At 46.8% G+C, this 20,000-nt stretch overlaps 1 protein-coding gene across 10 annotated transcripts in view; it reads right to left on the bottom strand.

The window, feature by feature from the left end:
* The window catches only part of LOC123758756 (sterile alpha motif domain containing protein 4 smaug), a 172,852-nt gene that overhangs the window by 32,397 nt on the left and 120,455 nt on the right, over positions 1-20,000 (bottom strand). The window contains exon 1 of one of the 10 annotated variants that reach the window (XM_069334453.1): positions 12,297-12,330. The exons of 8 other annotated variants lie outside the window; for them this stretch is intronic. In XM_069334453.1, the coding sequence (XP_069190554.1) occupies positions 12,297-12,315 (19 nt within the window). In that variant the 5' untranslated portion in view covers positions 12,316-12,330. Of the gene's footprint in view, positions 1-12,020; positions 12,139-12,296; positions 12,331-20,000 lie in introns of those variants that run through there. One more of the 10 variants, XM_069334452.1, reaches the window with a different exon arrangement.

The raw sequence follows: 20,000 nt of genomic DNA on the forward strand, positions 1-20,000 counted from the left end.
TCGCAGCCCGTTACATTTCACGAGGTCACAATCTCCTACAGCCGCGTCTAACAGCCTGGTTGATCAGTCCAGCAACCAGGAGGCCTGGTCGACGACCGGGCCGCGGGGACACTAAGCCCCGGAAGCACCTCAAGGTAACCTCAAGGTACATCAGATATTATACACACTTTAACCTACGAATTTGTAAATACACCTTTCAGTGTATTTACAATAGTGTAGCAACAGCAGGTGTAATACAGCTGTTCACTGCCACACAGGATAGAAATGTATGCATAAGAGGAGAAGGCGGCGGGGTGGGGGGGGGGCAGTTTGATCTATCGTCGAAAGATGTCTATCAATATTCAATAAAATAGTGACGTAGTTGAGTGTACAATGGTGGCTGTGTGACGTGGTGCCACGTGGTGCCACGAGGGTGCCACATCATCAAGGACAGAAGACCTTTACTGCTGACAACCAGTAATGAAGGAGACTTAATGACTAAGCTGTTGAATGAGCACTTAAAAACTAATGAATTCAAATGAAAGTGGGAGACGTCAAGAGAGCTAGTAGGCAGTGTTAGCGGCTAGTGCTAGTAGTCCAGCAGTGCAAGTGGTGGTAGACGAGCAGTGGTGGTGGTGGTTATAGCTACAATTGACGCGGTTGTGGTGGTTACGGTGGTTAAATGCTTGAGTTAACGCTGAGAGTGAAAGCAGGAAACAGCGCGACAGCCACCTCAACACCTCCATCAACGCTTTTTAAAATTACACGACGAAGCTCGCCATCAGGAACCAGTCAGGTTCCTCCTGCAGGAAGAAGTGTCTGATCCCCTGTGTTGTGATGCACCTGATGGGTCTGCGGGGTCACCACCATCACTCATCACACACCATCATGCCTGGCTCAAACCGGTTCTGGTAGAGAAGACAAACTCTCGAAGCCGGCCACAGGTAAAGAAAGGTCAGTGACGAGCGACAATTCACACCGCTTGGTAAGGAGTGTTTCTCCGGAGTGACTGCCTGCGGGTTGGTACACACCATCAACAGTGTTGTTTCACGATCCCTGGGGGGAGGGGGAGAGGAGGGGGAGAGGAGGGGGAGAGGAGAGGAGGGGGAGAGGAGGGGAGGGGGAGAGGAGGGGGAGAGGAGAGGAGGGGGAGAGGAGGGGAGGGGGAGAGGAGGGGAGGGGGAGAGGAGGGGAGGGGGAGAGGAGGGGAGGGGGAGAGGAGGGGGAGAGGAGGGGGAGAGGAGGGAGGGGAGGGGGAGAGGAGGGAGGGGAGGGGAGGGGGAGAGGAGGGGAGGGGGAGAGGAGGAGGGAGGGGAGGGGGAGAGGAGGGAGGGGAGAGGAGGGAAGGGAGGGGAGAGAGGGAAGGGAGGGGAGAGAGGGAAGGGAGAGGAGAGAGGGGGAGGGGAAAGAACAGGAATAAGGAAGAGAGAGAGTGGAAGAGATCAAGCATGAATTCAAATCATCTACAGCTCATTACCATAAAACATACATACAGATCACGTAAGAACTACAAAAAAGGTATTATAATTCTACAGTCATAGAGAGGGAGGGAGGGAGGGACATGTAGCCTGGAGCCCCAGACGGGCGCCGGGACGGACCCAAAGCTCCGTCAGACGGCCCAAGCGTCTCCATCAGAGATGCGCAATTGAGGCGAGTTTTATAGTGCCAAGATTTCCCCGGGCATGAGGTAGATTGGCCACGTGTGTGGCACCCCCCTCCCCCCCCCTCTGCGTCTACCTTACGCAGAGTAACGGCTGCCACACACCTGCTACGTGTGGGAGAGGTGACGGAGGACGGGTGTGTGCGTAACATGGGAGGAGGGGTATGAGTGTGGTGGGAAGATAAGGGTGAGGTAGAGAGGCGTGCATCAGGGTGAGTAATTATACCCACACCTCACTTGCTGCCACCCGTCCCGTCACCACCAAGCCAACAACCCCCCCCCCCCCCCCCCCGGAAACTCTCATCGATCGCTTTAACCATTCCCAGAACCAGTCTGGTAACTCCCTCTCCCACCCAACACTCACCACCACCAGTCTCGTAACTCCCTCTTCCATCCTGCCCTCTCCCACCCAACACCACCAGTCTGGTAACTCCCTCTCCCACCCAACACTCACCACCACCAGTCTGGTAACTCCCTCTCCCACCCAACACTCACCACCACCAGTCTGGTAACTCCCTCTCCCACCACAAGTTTTCAACATCCCCTATTCCACCATTGATCACGTGGGATTAATATAGGAGTCAACGAGAACTCCCCCACGACAGTGTTAAAGAGTTCTAGTGGCAAGTCACACACAAAGAACCACAAGTCAGTCAACGCAGCGAGTGTAAGTTTCCTAATCTGTCAAAACCTATAGAAACCTGTCACAGGTAAGATCTTCGGCAAAGAGGCACGCGCAAAACACGACCCGCCAGTTTGGCTCAGGAGTCCATGCCAAAGGCACCTGCTGGTTCTCGCGGAGAAGGTGAACCGGAGCCCCACGTGTGAACAACCCCCCCCCCCACTCCCCCCCCCCCACCCACCTGTGAACAACCCCCCCCACTCCCCCCCACCCACCCACCTGTGAACAAGTCCCCCTCCCCCCCCCCACCTGTGAACAGCCCCCCCTCCCCCAACAACAGGATACAGAGCGTCAGGTGTCGCAATATGCGCGGGAAGAACCAACCACACTTGGCTAATTGATGCGTCGGGCAGCGTTCACAACCACACGTACGCTGTTCATTATTCCTATAGAGCCTCTCGCGTTCTAATGTGGCGTTTACTTATGTGTTACCAGGCACGTTATTTTGTTCCAGTTTAGTACGAACCGTTCCCGCTCCGTGTTCGTATGTAATCAACCCAAGAACGAACTGTTCGGCCCACAAGTTCCTCTACCCACCTCTGTTCATTGACATGTGTATTCTAGTAGGCGGGGTAGGTGTGGGGGAAAGGCAGGTGTGTGCGGGAGAAGGCAGGTGTGTGGGAGAAGGCAGGTATGTGGGAGAAGGCAGGTGTGCGACAGGGAGGGGGCGGGAGGGTGACAGGGAGCGCCACTGGTGGGCAGCGGTAGAGACAGACGTAGGAAGCGCTGGTGGGCAGAGGTAAACAAACCAGTAAAAGATGGAAGAGTGGCGGCCAAGGTGTCACAACTGATGCCAGCTACCGTGTGGGCTTGAAGCCGCAGGTCGGCCACTGTTTCACCGATGAAAATCATATCCACCGCCGAACACTTGAAGTTTACTGGAGACTTAATTAATCTTACAGACTTGACCATGTCGTAGCTCAGTCGATTAAGGCAGCGTCTGGGATGCTCTCAGACGTAGGATCGAATCCTCGTCACGGCCCTTATGGATTTATTTATTCGAGCGTGCTTTGCGAAGCCAAGGACGCTCCTACAATTGTGGCGTTGTATACAACAGATGTAATGATGGATACAGAAAAGGAGAACCGTACCTTAAGGAACAGAGCTATGACGGCGGAGGTCCTACACTGATCCCCGGAATCAACAAGCAGGTAGACCACAGTATTACTCCCTGGGGTCGACTGGTTTAGTGTTGCACCACAGCTTTATCAACCCCTGGAGAGTTATTAAGGCCACCTCAACACTTTACTGACACTGACAAGAGGCTCACCATAGCCCGTGCTTCTTGCCCCGCTCCTGTGCCAGGTAAGTTATGGGCTCACCATAGCCCGTGCTTCTTGCCCCGCTCCTGTGCCAGGTAAGTTACGGGCTCACCATAGCCCGTGCTTCTTGGAACTTGTTCCGAGTAGCTGAATCTAAAACTACAACAACAACAAACAACTTTACTGACAACCAGTCCCGAACACACTCTAGGACAAAAGCCACCTCCCAGTGTATATACACCAGGAAGCAGAGTACACTTCTAGGAGTACACTTCTAGGAGTACACTTCTAGGAGTACACTTCTAGGAGTACAGACTTCTGTACACCTACAAACTTACACGTACAGACTTCTTCGTCGGGTTCGATGTGTTAGGACGAGCAAGATAAACCCCTCCAGGTGTCCAGATGTCCCTGTGTAAACACACTGTCAGCTCTAACAGACTTCCACAAAATATATATTAGGTCGGCTTGCTGCTTGTCTTCCATCCCGCAGTGATCAGGAGAGCGCCATCAGGAGAGCGTCCTCGACCTTAATGCCATTAATGGAGATCAATCACCGGATTGTTTCAACCGTACCTTACACGTATGATAAAGATTAAGCCACCCAAAAGGTGGCACGGGCATGAATAGCCCGTAACACACCCATGAATCTGGGTTGGTATATATATGGGAGCTGCATCCCATGACCAATAGGTCTTCTACAATTTCCTATATTCTTATATTGTGTAAATTCTGTCTCTTCTCAACAAAGTTCCAAAATTGGTGACGAGGTGTGAAATCGATCAAGGAGTTTGTGTAAAGTGGTTTCCGCCGCCGGCATTGCGAAACCAGATTTTTTTTCCGTGGCACTTGGGGATTTTAAGCTGTTGAAATAGTTCCGGTTACCTTACTGGTGATCAGTGCGTGAGTTTCCTCATCAAGCAGGAATGTGTGAGAGCGCGCGTGTACACACACACACACACACACACACACACACACACACACACACACACATTCCTACTTGATGAGGAAACCAGCAATACAACAACGGTGCTCAGGTACACAGACGTATTCCGGTATTGAGCACTCACGCTCACCCCCCCTCCTGACCCTGGTGTTCCCTCCCACTCCCCTCTGACCCCCCCCCTCCCCCAACACAATATCTCTATACTTTTTTTTTTTTACTTGATACACACACACACACACACACACACACACACACACACACACACACACACACACTCACACACACCAATTTGTACATAGTTGGAAAACAACAATTAGCAAATCCATCTGTGTATCTAATACGCATTACAGATTACATATCACCATTACAATGTGTGGTTAGTGGAAGGGGGAGGGGGGAACTCTGAACCAATCACAATCAACAACGGCCGTGATGAGGGTTCAAACTTACGGCCGGGATGATCCCAGACGCTGCCTTAGTCGACTAGGCCACAACATGGTCAAAAGAATTGCAACCGGGAATTCCACTGACTTCACACGGATCCTGCAGCCTCTCCGAGACACAAACCAGGGTTTTACACAACTCCCCCGTGCACTCGGGCATGAGGGAATTCTCATGTGATGAGGGGGGGGGGGTGATCTTGCCATGTAGTGAAAAGACTCTACTGTCTGACACACCAATCTACCAGACTGACACTGCCCCTGCTTGATGGGGTTCTGGGAGTTGTTCTACTCCTTTGGTCCATCAGGCTGTTGCTTAGAGCGGCCCGCAGGCCCACATATCCACTACAGCCCTGTTGGTCCGGTACTCCTTGAAGAAAACTATCTAGTTTTTCTCTCTCTTAAAGATCTGCCTCAAGAGAAACTGCCCCCCCCCACCACCACTCTCTGCCTCACCAGTCTATCAACCTGATCCAGGTCACCAGTATGTGTGGGTCACCAGTATGTGTGAGTCACCAGTATGTGTGGGTCACCAGTATGTGTGGGTCACCAGTATGTGTGGGTCACCAGTATGTGTGGGTCACCAGTATGTGTGGGTCACCAAGTAACCCCAACTCCCGATAAAACACCTAAATTATTGGGATCGTCTCAAAGCTCTCCAAATGTACTCTCTATAAAGGAGACGAGAGAGATACCAAATAATATACATATGGAAAATACTGGAAGGCCAGGTCCCAAATCTACACAGTAAAATAACAACGTACTGGAATGAACGATATGGAATAAAATGCAAGATTGAACCAGTGAAGAGCAGAGGTGCCATAGGCACAATCAGAGAACACTATGAACATCAGAGGTCCGCGGTTGTTCAACGTCCTCCCAGCGACTATAAGAAATATATCCGGAACAACCGTGGACATCTTCAAGAGAAAACTGGACTGTTTTCTAAGAGAAGTTCCGGATCAGCCGGGCTGCGGTGGGTATGTGGCCCTGCGGGTCGCTCCAAGGAACAGCCTGGTGAACCAAACTCTCAAAAGTCGAGCCTGGCCTCGGGCCGGGCTTGGGGAGTAGAACAACTCCCAGAACCCCATCAACCAGGTATCAAGCAGGTATCTACCTGGTACATTCACCTGGTTGACTCACCTGGCTGTGACCTGTAAGCTGTCAAGGTCTCCCCCCCCCACACCTACCTGGCTGGCTCACCTATCAGGGGCAAGGAGTAGGCAGCGAGACCTTAAATGGCCACCAGAGACGCAAATAAGAGACTTAAAACTAATAAACACTCAATAATTTACCAGAAAGCGACAAAAAACCTGTCGAACGAGTCGAAACATACAAACAGGTCAGTAGATACACCAGACTACTTATACCGAAGAGGCGGAGCTGAGGAGCTAGATCCAAAAACCCAAAGTAAGACAAAAAGATGACAGTGGACTATCTGGAGAGGGCTTGGTTTACGAGGGACCAGGTTTTTAGTCAGGGGGAATAACATGACTTGCGAATCTGATCGAGTTGATACGATAAGGTTGGCAAGCTTCGGTAGATGATGGGTAGATTGTATCTTTTGGACTGTCGGCAAACATTTGACACATTTGTCTTCCCCACAACAGTGAGTCAAGACCCAACTGTATGACAGTGAGTCATACACACGTGAGTCAGGAGGTCCGGGTTGAGTGAGAACAATGCTGGACTGGACCAGGGGAGGGTAGAAATAGCTTAAGCTACTCTATCCCTTTGAGATGTATTTTTTCCTGTCTCAATAAACATACTTGAACTGGACCGGCTTGGAGTACTTTACCTTGCGGTTACCTTGCCATGATTTCGGGGCTTAGCGTTCCCGCGGCCCGGTCCGCGACGTGAACTCCTTCAGGCCAGATTCACGAAGCAGTTACGCAAGTACTTACGAACGTGTGCATCTTTTCTCAATCTTACGCGGCTTTGTTTACAATTATTAAACAGTTAATGAGCTGCGAAGCACCAGGAGGCTGTTTATAACAATAACAACAGTTGATTGGACAGTTTTCATGCATGTAAACTGTTTAATAAATGTAACCAAAGCCGTCAAAGATTGAGGAAAGATGTACACGTTCGTAAGTACTTGCGTAACTGCTTCGTGAATCTGGCCCCTGGTTGCTGGACGCGGTTGCTCGCAGCCTGACATATGAATCACCACAGCCTGGTTAATCAGGTTTCCTTTGGAGGTGTTTATCGAATTCTCTCTTGGACACTGTGAGAGGCCGGCCAGGTATGTGGCCGGAGTACCTGACAAACACGGAAGAGAGCCGCCATCACTGAGGTAACAGTGGAGACAGATCTCTTAAGAGGCCACGTAAGTGCTCTGTGAATCCTCTCCCAGATAAGGAGATACTGGTATCAACCGGAGCCTCACGACGCCTCAAGCTCTACTTAGATGTTCTCACACCTGACTTGTACACGTCAGCACACGTGACTGGGTCTCAACTAATAGGTCGCGTTGTTTTACGTTATGGAAACCAACATTAATAATGTAACTTATTGTGGAAAGTAACGGCTCACAAATACCTACATTTTCTACGCATCTGACTCGATAGGTTAGGTGGGTTGCTTGGGCGCGTACGTTTCCCGCTTCACAGGCGATTTGGCCCAGGTTCGTATCCTGGCCGGGGATATTCATTCGTATTAATATATTTTTTCAATTGGGGGGAAGGAATAGCCATGGGGGCCACCTCCCCCCCCCCAATCCACCTGTACGGCTCACTACCACCAACTACCCCTCCCCCCCCCCCCCGTGATTGCTCATCACCATCGCTGTCCGCCTCAACTACCCACCACATAGTAGTCAGCTCCTCCGCCCACGCCCACACCAACCAGACACTGACCCCCGCCCACACCTTACCCTTCCCCCCCCTCACCTCACCACAGCCGCCCGCCCGCCCACTCGCCGCTCCGTGAAAAAGGTCACACAGTCTTTCTGACGGAGTTTGTTGTTGGCAATGATGGTGATGTTGGTAGTGTTGCCGCTTGTCTTACTGTTTTCCCTAGATGGGCGGTGACGGCTGACCATCTTGGCGACGGTGACTGACCATTCTTAGAGACGGTGAAGGCTCTATACAGTATCCCGGCTGCAGGGAGTTGGTGATGGCAATGTCTGAGGTGGGTGACACCGTTCACTGTAACACTGTTGGAGATGACGGTGACCTAGACGGTGTTGGAGGCGAAGACAAGGCGGCGCTGGCGGTGTGGTCCCTCCCACACAATCAATGGGGACCGCCGCCCTCTACACCGCCTATCCCCCATTCCTTTATGTCTGGACGAAACCCCCTGGACATATTCCCCTCAAGCTCCCACGACTGTCCTACCGGCCCCACACATTAGGTTCCACGTGGGTAAATTATAGCGAACCGAAACTAACTTTCAAGATGTTTCATTATTAGATCTTTATTGTTCTAATAATTGGCAGCGTTAAAAAAATCACAATTCTTTTTACATAATTACAAAAAAAAGTGGCAAGTTGTATTTTTTTGTATGTTTTTGCAAATTCTGGTTGCTTTGGTTGAGAATCAGTGTCATAGGTGGTGGTGGTGGTGGTGTGTGTGTGTGTGTGTGTGTGTGTGTGTGTGTGTGTGTGTGTGTGTGTGTGTGTGTGTGTGTGTGTGTGTGTGTGTGTGTGTGTGTGTGTGTGTTTTATCCATAATCCACTTATCTAAATGTGCCAGCGGAGTCGCGCATGCTAGCTAGCTCCCTACCTACCTAGGCCTGATCTATCGTAGAATCTATTGTACAGTCTATTGTGGTGTTTACGTTAACCCATTTGTGACCGAGGGATTGGGCTCCAGCTCTCGGGCTTGTGCACTCATTAAAAAATGCACGACTTTCCAAATATACTGCAAGCCTTAAACCATACAGTGAATAACTTGCATGAGCCTTAAGCGTGTCATTATATATATGAAGCGAGACACCAGAAACCCACTTTACATGGTGTGAAGCAAGCAACTCAACACGAAGATATTTCTCAACCCGAGATATGAGGAAGATTTCTCAACCCATGAGACTAGGGTTATTAAACACGGCCAAACGCAAGAACACGTCAACAGAAAACGGACAAACTAACTAGAAACCAGAGGAGAACTGGAGCCCTTCAACATCATTCCCCCCCCCCATCCCCAGCATCCCCAAGAGCAGCGACCTTGACATCTGACCTTTTGACCTCCAAATCAATAATGTTGTGCCTTGACCCCCAAAACTGGAAACCCGCTGCCACACACACATACCTGACACCTTGATCGCACACACACACACACACACACACACACACACACACCTGCTGGGGACCTCTCACAACCCTGGCATCTGGGGTGACAGTCTCTCGTGCCGTCGACAAGCCGCAAGTGTAAAAATGAATCCAGAGGAAACTTTAACCTCTGACCTAAGATGAAAATGAAACCGGTTATATTTTGATGCAGTTTAAAGCCCCTGTGAGGGGAAAATTGTTTTTGAATTTGTTGCTGGAAGTGATTTTTTCTCTGATTGTTTATGGCTCGGAAAGTATAAGGAAATAACCAGGAGAGAGCGCCAAGTCCTTGGAACTATGTACCAATTGGTAGAGATATGAGGATAAGGATTTGGGATAGGTCGGAGGACAGGAATGGTGCCCCCACCCACTTGGAAGGGTAGGGGATAGATTGCCGACCTGCAAGAAGCGAGACCGTCGCTCTATCGTCCAGTTTAAGTGGTTGGACTCCTTCAAAAGAATAGCAAAATGGCTACTCTTTCCTCCAAACTGTGACCTTTGTCTTAGACCGCTTCGGGAAGACATCTTGAAGGTGCCTGAAGGCTGGCGACTTGTGAAACAATGTCACAGCTTCAGGAGGGTAGAAATAGCCTAAGCTACTCTATCCCTTTGAGATGTATTTCCTTCTTATCTCAATAAACATACTTGAACTTGAAAAGTCACAGCTCTAGGCAAGGAGTCTCCAGGCACCTTCAACACGTCTTCCCCTAAACTATCCGAGGCGAAAATCAAAGCTAAGTTTGGGGGGGGGGGGAATAAGAGCGATTTGCATACCCTGGAAGCATAAGCAATCAGAAAATCAAATAGTGATGGAGCCACAGAACTGTGACTGTCAGCACCACAGTTCTCCAGGCTGGTGCCGTCACCCACCACGGGGACACGGGCGTTTGAATTCTAGCATTAATCCCATTCTTAGATGTAATAATCACACGGGCGGTGGGCGGGGGGGGGGGGGTGAGGAAGGGACGGGCGGAAAGTTAGGAAGGAGGGGAAACAGAGGGGAGGGAGAGACGGACTGAGGAAAGAGAGGGAGGGAGGTAGGGACAGGCGGAGAGCACAATATTCCACTTTGCCGTCCCAGTTGTGATGCCGTTCAATACAATTAACAAAACTTTTGAATGCGTCAAAACACATCAGGACTATAAATAGCGGGGAACAGCCGAAGGTGGAGAGGGGGGAAGGAGGAGGAGGAGGGACGAGGAGGGAGGAGGAGGAAGGACGAGGAGGGAGGAGGAAGAGGGAGGAGGAGGAAGGACGAGAAGGAAGGAGGAGGAGGAAGGACGAGAAGGAAGGAGGAGGAGGAAGGACGAGAAGGAAGGAGGAGGAGGAAGGACGAGGAGGGAGGAGGAGGAGGGACGAGAAGGAGGGAGGAGGAAGAGGGACGAGAAGGAGGAAGGAGGGGGAAGGGGGAGCAGTAAGATAGTCCACCGGGTGTCATCCCGTTGGGAGAAGTTGGTGGAGAGAGCGCCAGCACCACAGCTGGTGTCTTACTGCAGCTACCACGAGGCTCCTCTTGTTACTGTCGCAGCTCTAGGTCTCCACCGCCACACTGAACAGTTAAGTCACATGATCACCACCTACAAAATTCTCAAGACGAATTGACAGGATAAAGACAAACTATTAAGCACGGGTGATACACGCACAAGGGGACACAGGTGGAAACTGATTACTCAAATGACCCACACAGACATTAGACAAAACGTTTCCAGTATCAGTAGTTAACAGATGGAATGCATTAGGCAATGATGTGGTAGAGGCTGACTCCATACAGGTTTAAACGTAGATATGATAGAGCCCAGTAGGCCCAGGAACCTGTACACCAGTTGATTGACAGTTGAGAGGCGGAACCAAACAGCCGAAGCTCATCCCCTGCAAGCACAACTAGCCGAGTACAAGTAGAGGAGTACATAAAGAGCAGAGTCAACTGCACCCGGCTCCTACTCACACGTGACCAAACTCACTCCCACATGTCTACCCAACATTTGATACCTTAGAGCGTTGTTGTTGTTATAGATTCAGCTACTCGGAACAAGTTCCAAGTAGCACGAGCTATGGTGAGCCCAGAACTTAACTGGCACAGGAGCGGTGCCGAGCGTTCCCGCGTGTAAGGCGGTGGTTGGTGGTGCGCCAGGCGGAAGTGCGCTCGGCTTAGCATCAGGTACCTCGCCAGGCCGGGGTGACGGCGTGTTTATTAGAGGGATAGTCCTGGGGCCAGATTCACGAAGCAGTTACGCAAGCACTTACGAAGGTGTTCATCTTTTTCTCAATCTTTAGCGGCATTATTTACAATTATTAAACAGTTAATGAGCTCCGAAGCACCAGCAGGCTGTTTATAACAATAACAACAGTTGATTGGCAAGTTTTCATGCTTGTAAACTGTTTAATAAATGTAACCAAAGCCGTCAAAGATTTAGGAAAGATGTACACGTTCCTAAGTGCATGCGTAACTGCTTCATGAATCTGATCCATGACCAACAGTGCAGGGAATCGTCCCTACCCGCTCCCTCTCTCTCCCTCTCTATGCCTACTAGCCTGTCTACCTGTCTCACCTGCTTGCCTGGCGGCCGTCTAAACCCCAGAAGCCACACAAGACAGGGCGGCCGTGGACGGGGTGGCCCAACCTGTATTGCACGTCATGGAGGTTTAATCCTACCATCAAGGTTTACATGCTGGTTAGCATTATAAATGTGTGGCCACGTCTGTGGTAGGGGGAAAAAAAAAAGTTTACATGCCGTCAAGGATATTTATACGATTCAAAGAAATGTAAGGAAATACTCGAACCTTTTACGGGGGTCAACAGGCGGAATGCACCGAGAGAAGTTGTAGAAGCCACCTCCATCCACAATGGAGGCGGCTCAATGACGTCACAAATTGAATGACACATGTCGAAGAACCCGAACGTCGGTGACAGTTAAAACTAGAGGCCACAGAGGCTAGTAGGCGGGGCATGAAGAGCCAGACCTCACTTCCTCGTAGTCACTGACAGGTAAGTGTGTGTAACTTAAGAAGTAACATACAACAGAACTATCCTCAAGTGGCACGGGAATATAGGCTCACAGGTCACATCCCAGCACATGTACACGTTCGTAAGTGCTTGCGTAACTGCTTCATGAATCTGGCAGCAGCAGAGGCAGCAGTGGAAACACCAAGCAGCAGCAGAGGGAGCAGCAGAGGCAGCACTGGAAACACCAGCAGCAGCAGAGGCAGCAGTGGGGACAGCAGCAGCAGCAGAGGCAGCAGTGGGGACAGCAGCAGAGGCAGCAGTGGAGACACCAGGCAGCAGCAATTACGTCAGTTTATTTCATATTATATAGAACTATTACGTTTAAATATGTCACTAACATGTACAGGAAGCACATGTAGCATGTATGTGGTGTCATGTTGTGTGGCCATGTGTGGAGGTGGAGTAACACCACAACATCCTGGAGTGAGCGGTGAGGCAGGTGGTGCTGCTCACGGCCACACAGGACCACAGCTCCCGTAGGCACACAACACTCCATGAAAAAAAAGAAGTCTTCCCTATTAAGACTACTCAATAGCTCGGCCAATAGAGCTTCGACCTCACACACACGTGGGAATCCAGGGTTCGAGTCTCCAAGAGTCCAGGTGAATGGAACACTGCATGAACAACAGGGGTCCACAGCTGTTCAATACACACCCCTTCCCCCTCCACTAACAAACAAAAATAATGCCGGAACAAAAGTGGACTTGTTAAAAGAGAAAAACACACACACGCGTTCCTGCCGGACCAACCAGGTTGTAGTGGATATGCAACGCGTCCTCACGAATAATACATAGTATTTTGACGAAAAAATGTCCCAGCGTCAAAATGTGATGAACTGTACTTCCTAGCGGCTCGCTAAACTGACGGCTGCCACGTTTTCTATTCGTGGGTCTTCGGTTAGGTTAGGTACGGGCAATTTAATACATTATTTCTTTTTTTTTGGTATGTTGTGACAACACGAGAGGCCAGGCAGGGCTCGCCTATGTTACGTACCCTTATAAGATACGTAAGTGAATATATTAATATGTACATTTATAATTGTATGTAAATTACAAGCATGTATATTGTTATACTTATATGTTCTATGCAAATGCACATTCATGTTACAGTGTTGGCGTTAGGCCCAGCGTATCGTGGGAATGATTGTTTATTTCTTTGTGTGATCAGTTTTCCCACGGGAACTAATGATTTATATGTGATCACAAGTGGGTAACAGAGTGAAATAATAATTGAGTGAACTGTATCTGGCAAATTGTCGTGGGATCGTCCGTTGCTGGGTGTGCATGCCATTATTTCTTTCTGTATGCATATTTTAATTACTATGTAAAGAAACAATTGCTTTGTTTGTCTATATCAATATGTACTAATTATTCATTAAGTTAGTTTAAGATTACTCTTGTCACAATGTAGTGCTCCATTGTTGAAATAATAAATATTGTAACTTTGGCAATTTATTCGCGGGGCAAGGCAATGTGTTTTTTGACTCGCATATTGTAGTTCAGTAGCTGAGCAGAAACCAGGGAGATATCATCTTGGAGTTAAGTCATTCTTTTGTTCTAGCCATATATTATTCTTAGTATTGATTTAATGTCTGGAAGTTACAGTGATATTTTTAATGTGATATATTGTGACCATATAATCATCTGTTTGCCTTTGAGATTTATTTAATATAAATGATATATATATGCTTAGTCTTTATTCTTCAGTCCTATGAAGATTCTATTTTATGCTCATTACCCATTAAGGGGTTATACTGGTGATTCGCTATTGAGAACAGCAGTTGTGTCGTATCCCTAGACTTATTAAAGTTTGGCTGCTGTAGGATCACGAGCCGTAACGTACGATAGGTAACAAAGAGTTATGGGGGCCTGTGCCGGGAAATATTGTCCCACTTTAACTTAACTATGCTAATCTAACCTTGCCTTCCTAGGTACCAGTGTCAAGTGTCTCAGTGTGTTTCTTAAGAACTATTCCATGTGCCAAGCAAGCCTTCCTGTGTGTCAAGTAACAACGTTTCACGATTTTGAGGTAAGTCATCCTATATATTTTGTTTGTGCAGTGAGGCCAAGCGAATTTTCAGTGTGGTGACAATTTTACAGTGAAGTGTAGTGCAGTGCCATTGTGTTAATTATTTTTGTGAATCAAGTGCCAAGTGTTAGTAACGATGGAGGAGAAAGTTGCAGCGTTGGTGGCTCACCCAGACTTTGAAGGGATTCAGAACCTTAAAAAGACTGAGTTAATACAAATGGCAAATCATTTGGATTTGACCTCCAGCAATAGAATGGTTAAAGCCCAAATATTGAAAGTCATTGTGACGCATTTTGTTGAGAATGGGGATTTAGATGAAGAAATTCTAGAAGAGTTAAGAGAGGAGTCGAGTGATCAGATGACGTTAAAGCGTCTTGAGTTAGAAGCTCGCCAATTAGAGCTTGAAGCTCAAAAAGAACAGAAAATATTAGAGGCTGAAGCTCGTCAAAGAGAGATTGAAGCTCAACAGCAACAGCAAATATTAGAGGCTGAAGCTCAGCAAAGGGAGCTAGAGACTAGGCGTTTAGAAATTGCGGCACAAAACCAGAGAGGTTTAATTGAGTTGCAACTTGAAGCCACAAAGAAGCAACAATTAGAGATTCAACAACAAATGGCTGACACTAACTTCAGGCTTGAATCACAGCGTATGGCAGCTGGGCATGGAAATACTAGTAATGTTTCAACAAATAGTGATAATAATCCCATCAGGATGAATAAGTATATAGAGTTGCCCAAGTTCAATGAGGAAGATCCTGAGGTTTTCTTTGCACATTTTAATAAAATTGCCATCAGTATGAACTGGCCAAGGGATCAGTGGGTAGCCATTGTGCAGTCTCAATTCAAGGGGCGTAGTCAGGAGGTTTTCACATCCCTCCCTGACGCTCATAGTTTTGATTATGACTTTGTAAAGAAAAGCATCCTCAATGCATACCAACTAAATCCAGAGGCACACAGGCAAAAGTTCAGGAACCTAAGGAGAATCAAGGATCAGACAATAGCCGATTTTACTCGTCAGAAGACGAATTTTTGCAACAGATGGTTAAAGTCACTTGCAGTCACTGATTTTGATGCTCTAAAGAATCTTCTCATAATGGAAGAAGTATTGTCCTGTCTTCCAGACCAGTTGTCTACTTTTATGGCAGAACAAAAGAATGTAACCGATATTGATGAGCTGTCAAAGCTCGCGGATGAGCATGAGTTGCTGACTAAGGCCCCGTTTATGGCCACTTCACCTAAGTCTAGTCGTAGAGTAAATTTCAATGCTCACCGTACTCCTTATCAGTATAAGTCTCCTCCTGGTGCGACAGTTACTCCCGTGAACTCTTCTCTTACTAACCCTAAGATGGTTACTCCATTGCCAGGATCATCTAAGCCTAGTAATGCTAATTCTAAACCGGCAGTTGGTTCTACCAGTGTGTCCACTGTCAAACATTGTACCCATTGTAAGAGAAGGGGGCATGTGATTTCTTCATGTTTTAGTTTGCATCCTGAACTCCGACCAACTGGTCTTATTATGAGTAAAGGAGTGCAACCTATTAATTCTTCATGTATTACAGTCAGTCCCAATTGGATGGCTGAATTCAAACCCTATATGTCCACAGGTACCTTATTATGTACTAATGGTAGACATAAGACTGTTCAATTACTCCGTGATACTGGAGCTTCACAGTCTCTTATTACCCAGAAGGTACTTGATGATGTTGACACCCGAGATCTGGGTGAAGTTGTGCTTCTCCAGGGTATTGCCGGAAGTGTGCAACCAGTGTCCTTATTGCAAGTTAACCTTGATTCTAAATATACTTCAGGATGGTGTAATGTTGGTGTAAGTAAACAACTGCCCATTCCTGGGGTAGACATTATTCTAGGTAATGATTTTGGCAACCAAATGGTTGTAGGGCCCAAGTGTCCCATCATGTTAACTAAACCCCATAATGTATTAGCTCAACCGGAAGCAGATGATGATATTATTTACCCTGCTTGTGTTGTTACTAGATCAATGGGAAAAACAGGTGAGAGTAATCCTGTCTTCACTAAGGTTGCTGTTCCCAAGACCAGGACCCCTTCAGTAAAGGAGTGGGAGGTGGATCTTGAGGATTCTTTTATGACTCGACTGGATGATGAGAGTGAGGCCGTAGTAGAAGCCCCGCCGAACCTAAATCACAAGGAAAGTGAAGGTGAGGAGGCTGAACTATCTGTACCTTGCCCGCTTGTCTCCAGTGCGCCAGTTGTCGAGAGTGAGGCCGAAGTAGCTATGACTCCATTTTATTCTGATCAATCGGGAAAAGAGATCAAGCTACTAGGTTCTTGCCCGCTCGCTGCTGAGTCTGAGTCATTGCCCTTAAGTGTTGTACAGACTACTGATCCTAGTTTAAGTAAGTGTATTTCTGAGGCTCCTGATAATATTGATGCATTGGAGGAAGGGACGGGTTTCTTCTTCAAGGATCGACTTCTGATGAGAAGGTGGAGACCCAAGGGAACTCCCTCTTCAGAGGATTGTGAGATTAGAACCCAACTCGTTGTCCCCAATGATTATCGTAGGCAGGTCCTGCAGGCTGCACATGATGACCCCATGGGAGGTCATCAAGGTATCACGAATATGTACCATAAGATAAGTAAATATTTTTTCTGGCCAAAGTTAAAGAAAGACGTGGTCAGATATTGTCATAACTGTATACCCTGTCAAATTGTTGGTAAACCAAATCAATCTGTACCTAGAGCACCATTGCAACCTATTGTAGTTCCTGATGAACCATTTACTCATGTTGTAATTGATTGTGTGGGTCCTTTACCTAAGACTAAATCGGGTAACATGTTTTTGTTCACACTCATGTGTATGACTACTAGATTTCCTGAAGCTTATGCTCTACGGAATACCAAGGCTCATAATCTCATCAAGTGTCTTGAAAGATTCTTTTCGTTGTTTGGAATGCCTAGAGTTATTCAGAGTGATAATGGGGGAAATTTTGTTTCTAAAGTTTTCAGAACTTTTTGCGAATCCCGAGGGATTCGGCACAAATTGTCCAGTCCATATCATCCACAAAGCCAAGGTGGACTTGAACGTTTCCACCAGACTTTGAAACAAATGCTGAAGACAACCGGAGAAACTCATCCACGTAATTGGGATGAGAATCTCCCCTTTGTGTTGTTTGCTGCTAGAGAAGGGCTACAAGAGTCATTGGGCTGTTCACCCTTTGAACTAGTGTTTGGTCACCAAGTAAGAGGTCCTCTTAAAATGCTACAAGAAAAGTTGTTGGGAGATGTCTCTGTTCATCAGAGCGGATTGTACTTGAGCGAGGTCAAGGCTAAGTTGTGTCGGGCTCGTGAGTTGGCGAAAGAACATCTGGGAAGGACTCAACAAGCCATGAAAGTACGATATGACAAGAAGTTCAAGGCTAAGCTAAGGTCGTTTGATGTCGGAGATTTGGTGTTGGTGTTGAAACCTCGTATGGGGACTTCCATGTCCCATAAGTTCGCAGGACCCTACCAAGTGGTAGACAAGGTGGGAGACCTAACTTATAAACTAATTAACCCTAATCTTTCAGAACCCCAAATGACTGTACACATTAACAGATTAAAAGCTTATGTTGGACCTGGTGTAGTAGCTTGTTTTAGTCGGGAAGAGTTACCACCTGAGGATAATTGTAGTGAGGGACATGATGTTAATATCCAACTTCTCAGTTCCAGTTCCAATGGCAGGGAGATGCTATGTCATTTACAGGAGGAACAACGTGATGAGTTCCAGGTTCTGCTGGACAACCATTCATCTCTGTTTGGGGAGGTTCCTACCCAGACCCACCTCATCACACACGACATTCAGCTCCTGGACAGCACCCCCATTCGACAACATCCGTACCGAGTGAATCCCGAAAAGAGGAAAATTATGCAAGCAGAAGTGGAATATCTGCTCCAGCATGATTTCATTCGGCCAAGTCAAAGTACTTGGAGCTCTCCGTGTTTGTTAGTGCCAAAACCAGATGGAACCTGGAGATTGTGCGTGGATTACAGGAAACTGAACAAGAACACTACAGTGGACGTTTTTCCTTTACCCTTGTTGGAAGAATGTATAGAGTCCATAGGTCATGCCGAATATGTAAGTAAGCTTGATTTGTCAAAAGGGTATTATCAAATTCCATTAACAGAGTATGCTAGAGAGGTTACTGCTTTTGTTACACCTGATGGTGCGTATGAATTTAATGTCATGCCATTCGGTTTGAGAAATGCACCTGCTACTTTTCAAAGATTCATGAATTTCTTACTCAAGGATGTGCCAGATTGTAGGGCCTACCTTGATGACATTGTTTTGTACAGTAAGAATTGGGCAGATCATCTCTTAGGCCTTAAGAACTTGTTTACAGTGTTGGAAAACGCAAAGTTAACCATAAATATGAATAAGTGTAGTTGGGCAAAAGGTACGATAACTTATCTTGGCCACGAGGTGGGACAAGGTAAGATTATCCCCTTACAAGATAAGATTCAAGCCATTGTGGACTACCCAGTGTTGACCAATAAGAAAGGAGTCCAACGGTTTATTGGTATGTGTGCATACTATAGGCGTTATTGTAGAAATTTTTCAACAGTAGCTGCTCCTTTGACAAACTTGTTACGCAAGCAAGTAAAGTTTCAGTGGACACAAGATTGTCAGAATGCTTTTCAGAACCTAAAGGGCATATTGTCCACCTCACCTATTCTTGCTAGTCCCCAATTTGATAAACCATTTATATTACACATTGATGCGTCAGATGTTGGAATAGGTGCTGTGCTTATTCAAGTTGGTTTAGACCAGATTGAGCATCCTGTGTATTACTATTCCAGAAAATTTAATGCAGCTCAGAGAAATTATTCCGTGGTAGAAAAGGAGGCGTTGGGTCTTATATTGTCAATCAAGAAGTTTGAGATTTACTTATCAGGAAATAAAGTGTTAGTATTTACAGACCACAACCCCCTTATCTTTATAAATATGATGAAAGTCAAGAACCAACGAATTCTGCGATGGTCATTGTTTTTGCAGGAATTTAATGTAGAAATCAAACATATTCCAGGCAGACAAAATGTTATTGCTGATGCTTTGTCAAGAAGTTTTGATGTACCATAAATGAAATGTTTCTTTTTACCTAACATTTTTACTTCTGAAAAAATGCCATTGATCTTCAATCCATTGCATTTTTTTTCTTGGAGGTGGAAGTGTTACGTACCCTTATAAGATACGTAAGTGAATATATTAATATGTACATTTATAATTGTATGTAAATTACAAGCATGTATATTGTTATACTTATATGTTCTATGCAAATGCACATTCATGTTACAGTGTTGGCGTTAGGCCCAGCGTATCGTGGGAATGATTGTTTATTTCTTTGTGTGATCAGTTTTCCCACGGGAACTAATGATTTATATGTGATCACAAGTGGGTAACAGAGTGAAATAATAATTGAGTGAACTGTATCTGGCAAATTGTCGTGGGATCGTCCGTTGCTGGGTGTGCATGCCATTATTTCTTTCTGTATGCATATTTTAATTACTATGTAAAGAAACAATTGCTTTGTTTGTCTATATAAATATGTACTAATTATTCATTAAGTTAGTTTAAGATTACTCTTGTCACAATGTATTGCTCCATTGTTGAAATAATAAATATTGTAACTTTGGCAATTTATTCGCGGGGCAAGGCAATGTGTTTTTTGACTCGCATATTGTAGTTCAGTAGCTGAGCAGAAACCAGGGAGATATCA

Source organism: Procambarus clarkii, chromosome 31, assembly GCF_040958095.1.
Source record: "Procambarus clarkii isolate CNS0578487 chromosome 31, FALCON_Pclarkii_2.0, whole genome shotgun sequence".
Lineage (NCBI taxonomy): Eukaryota > Metazoa > Arthropoda > Malacostraca > Decapoda > Cambaridae > Procambarus > Procambarus clarkii.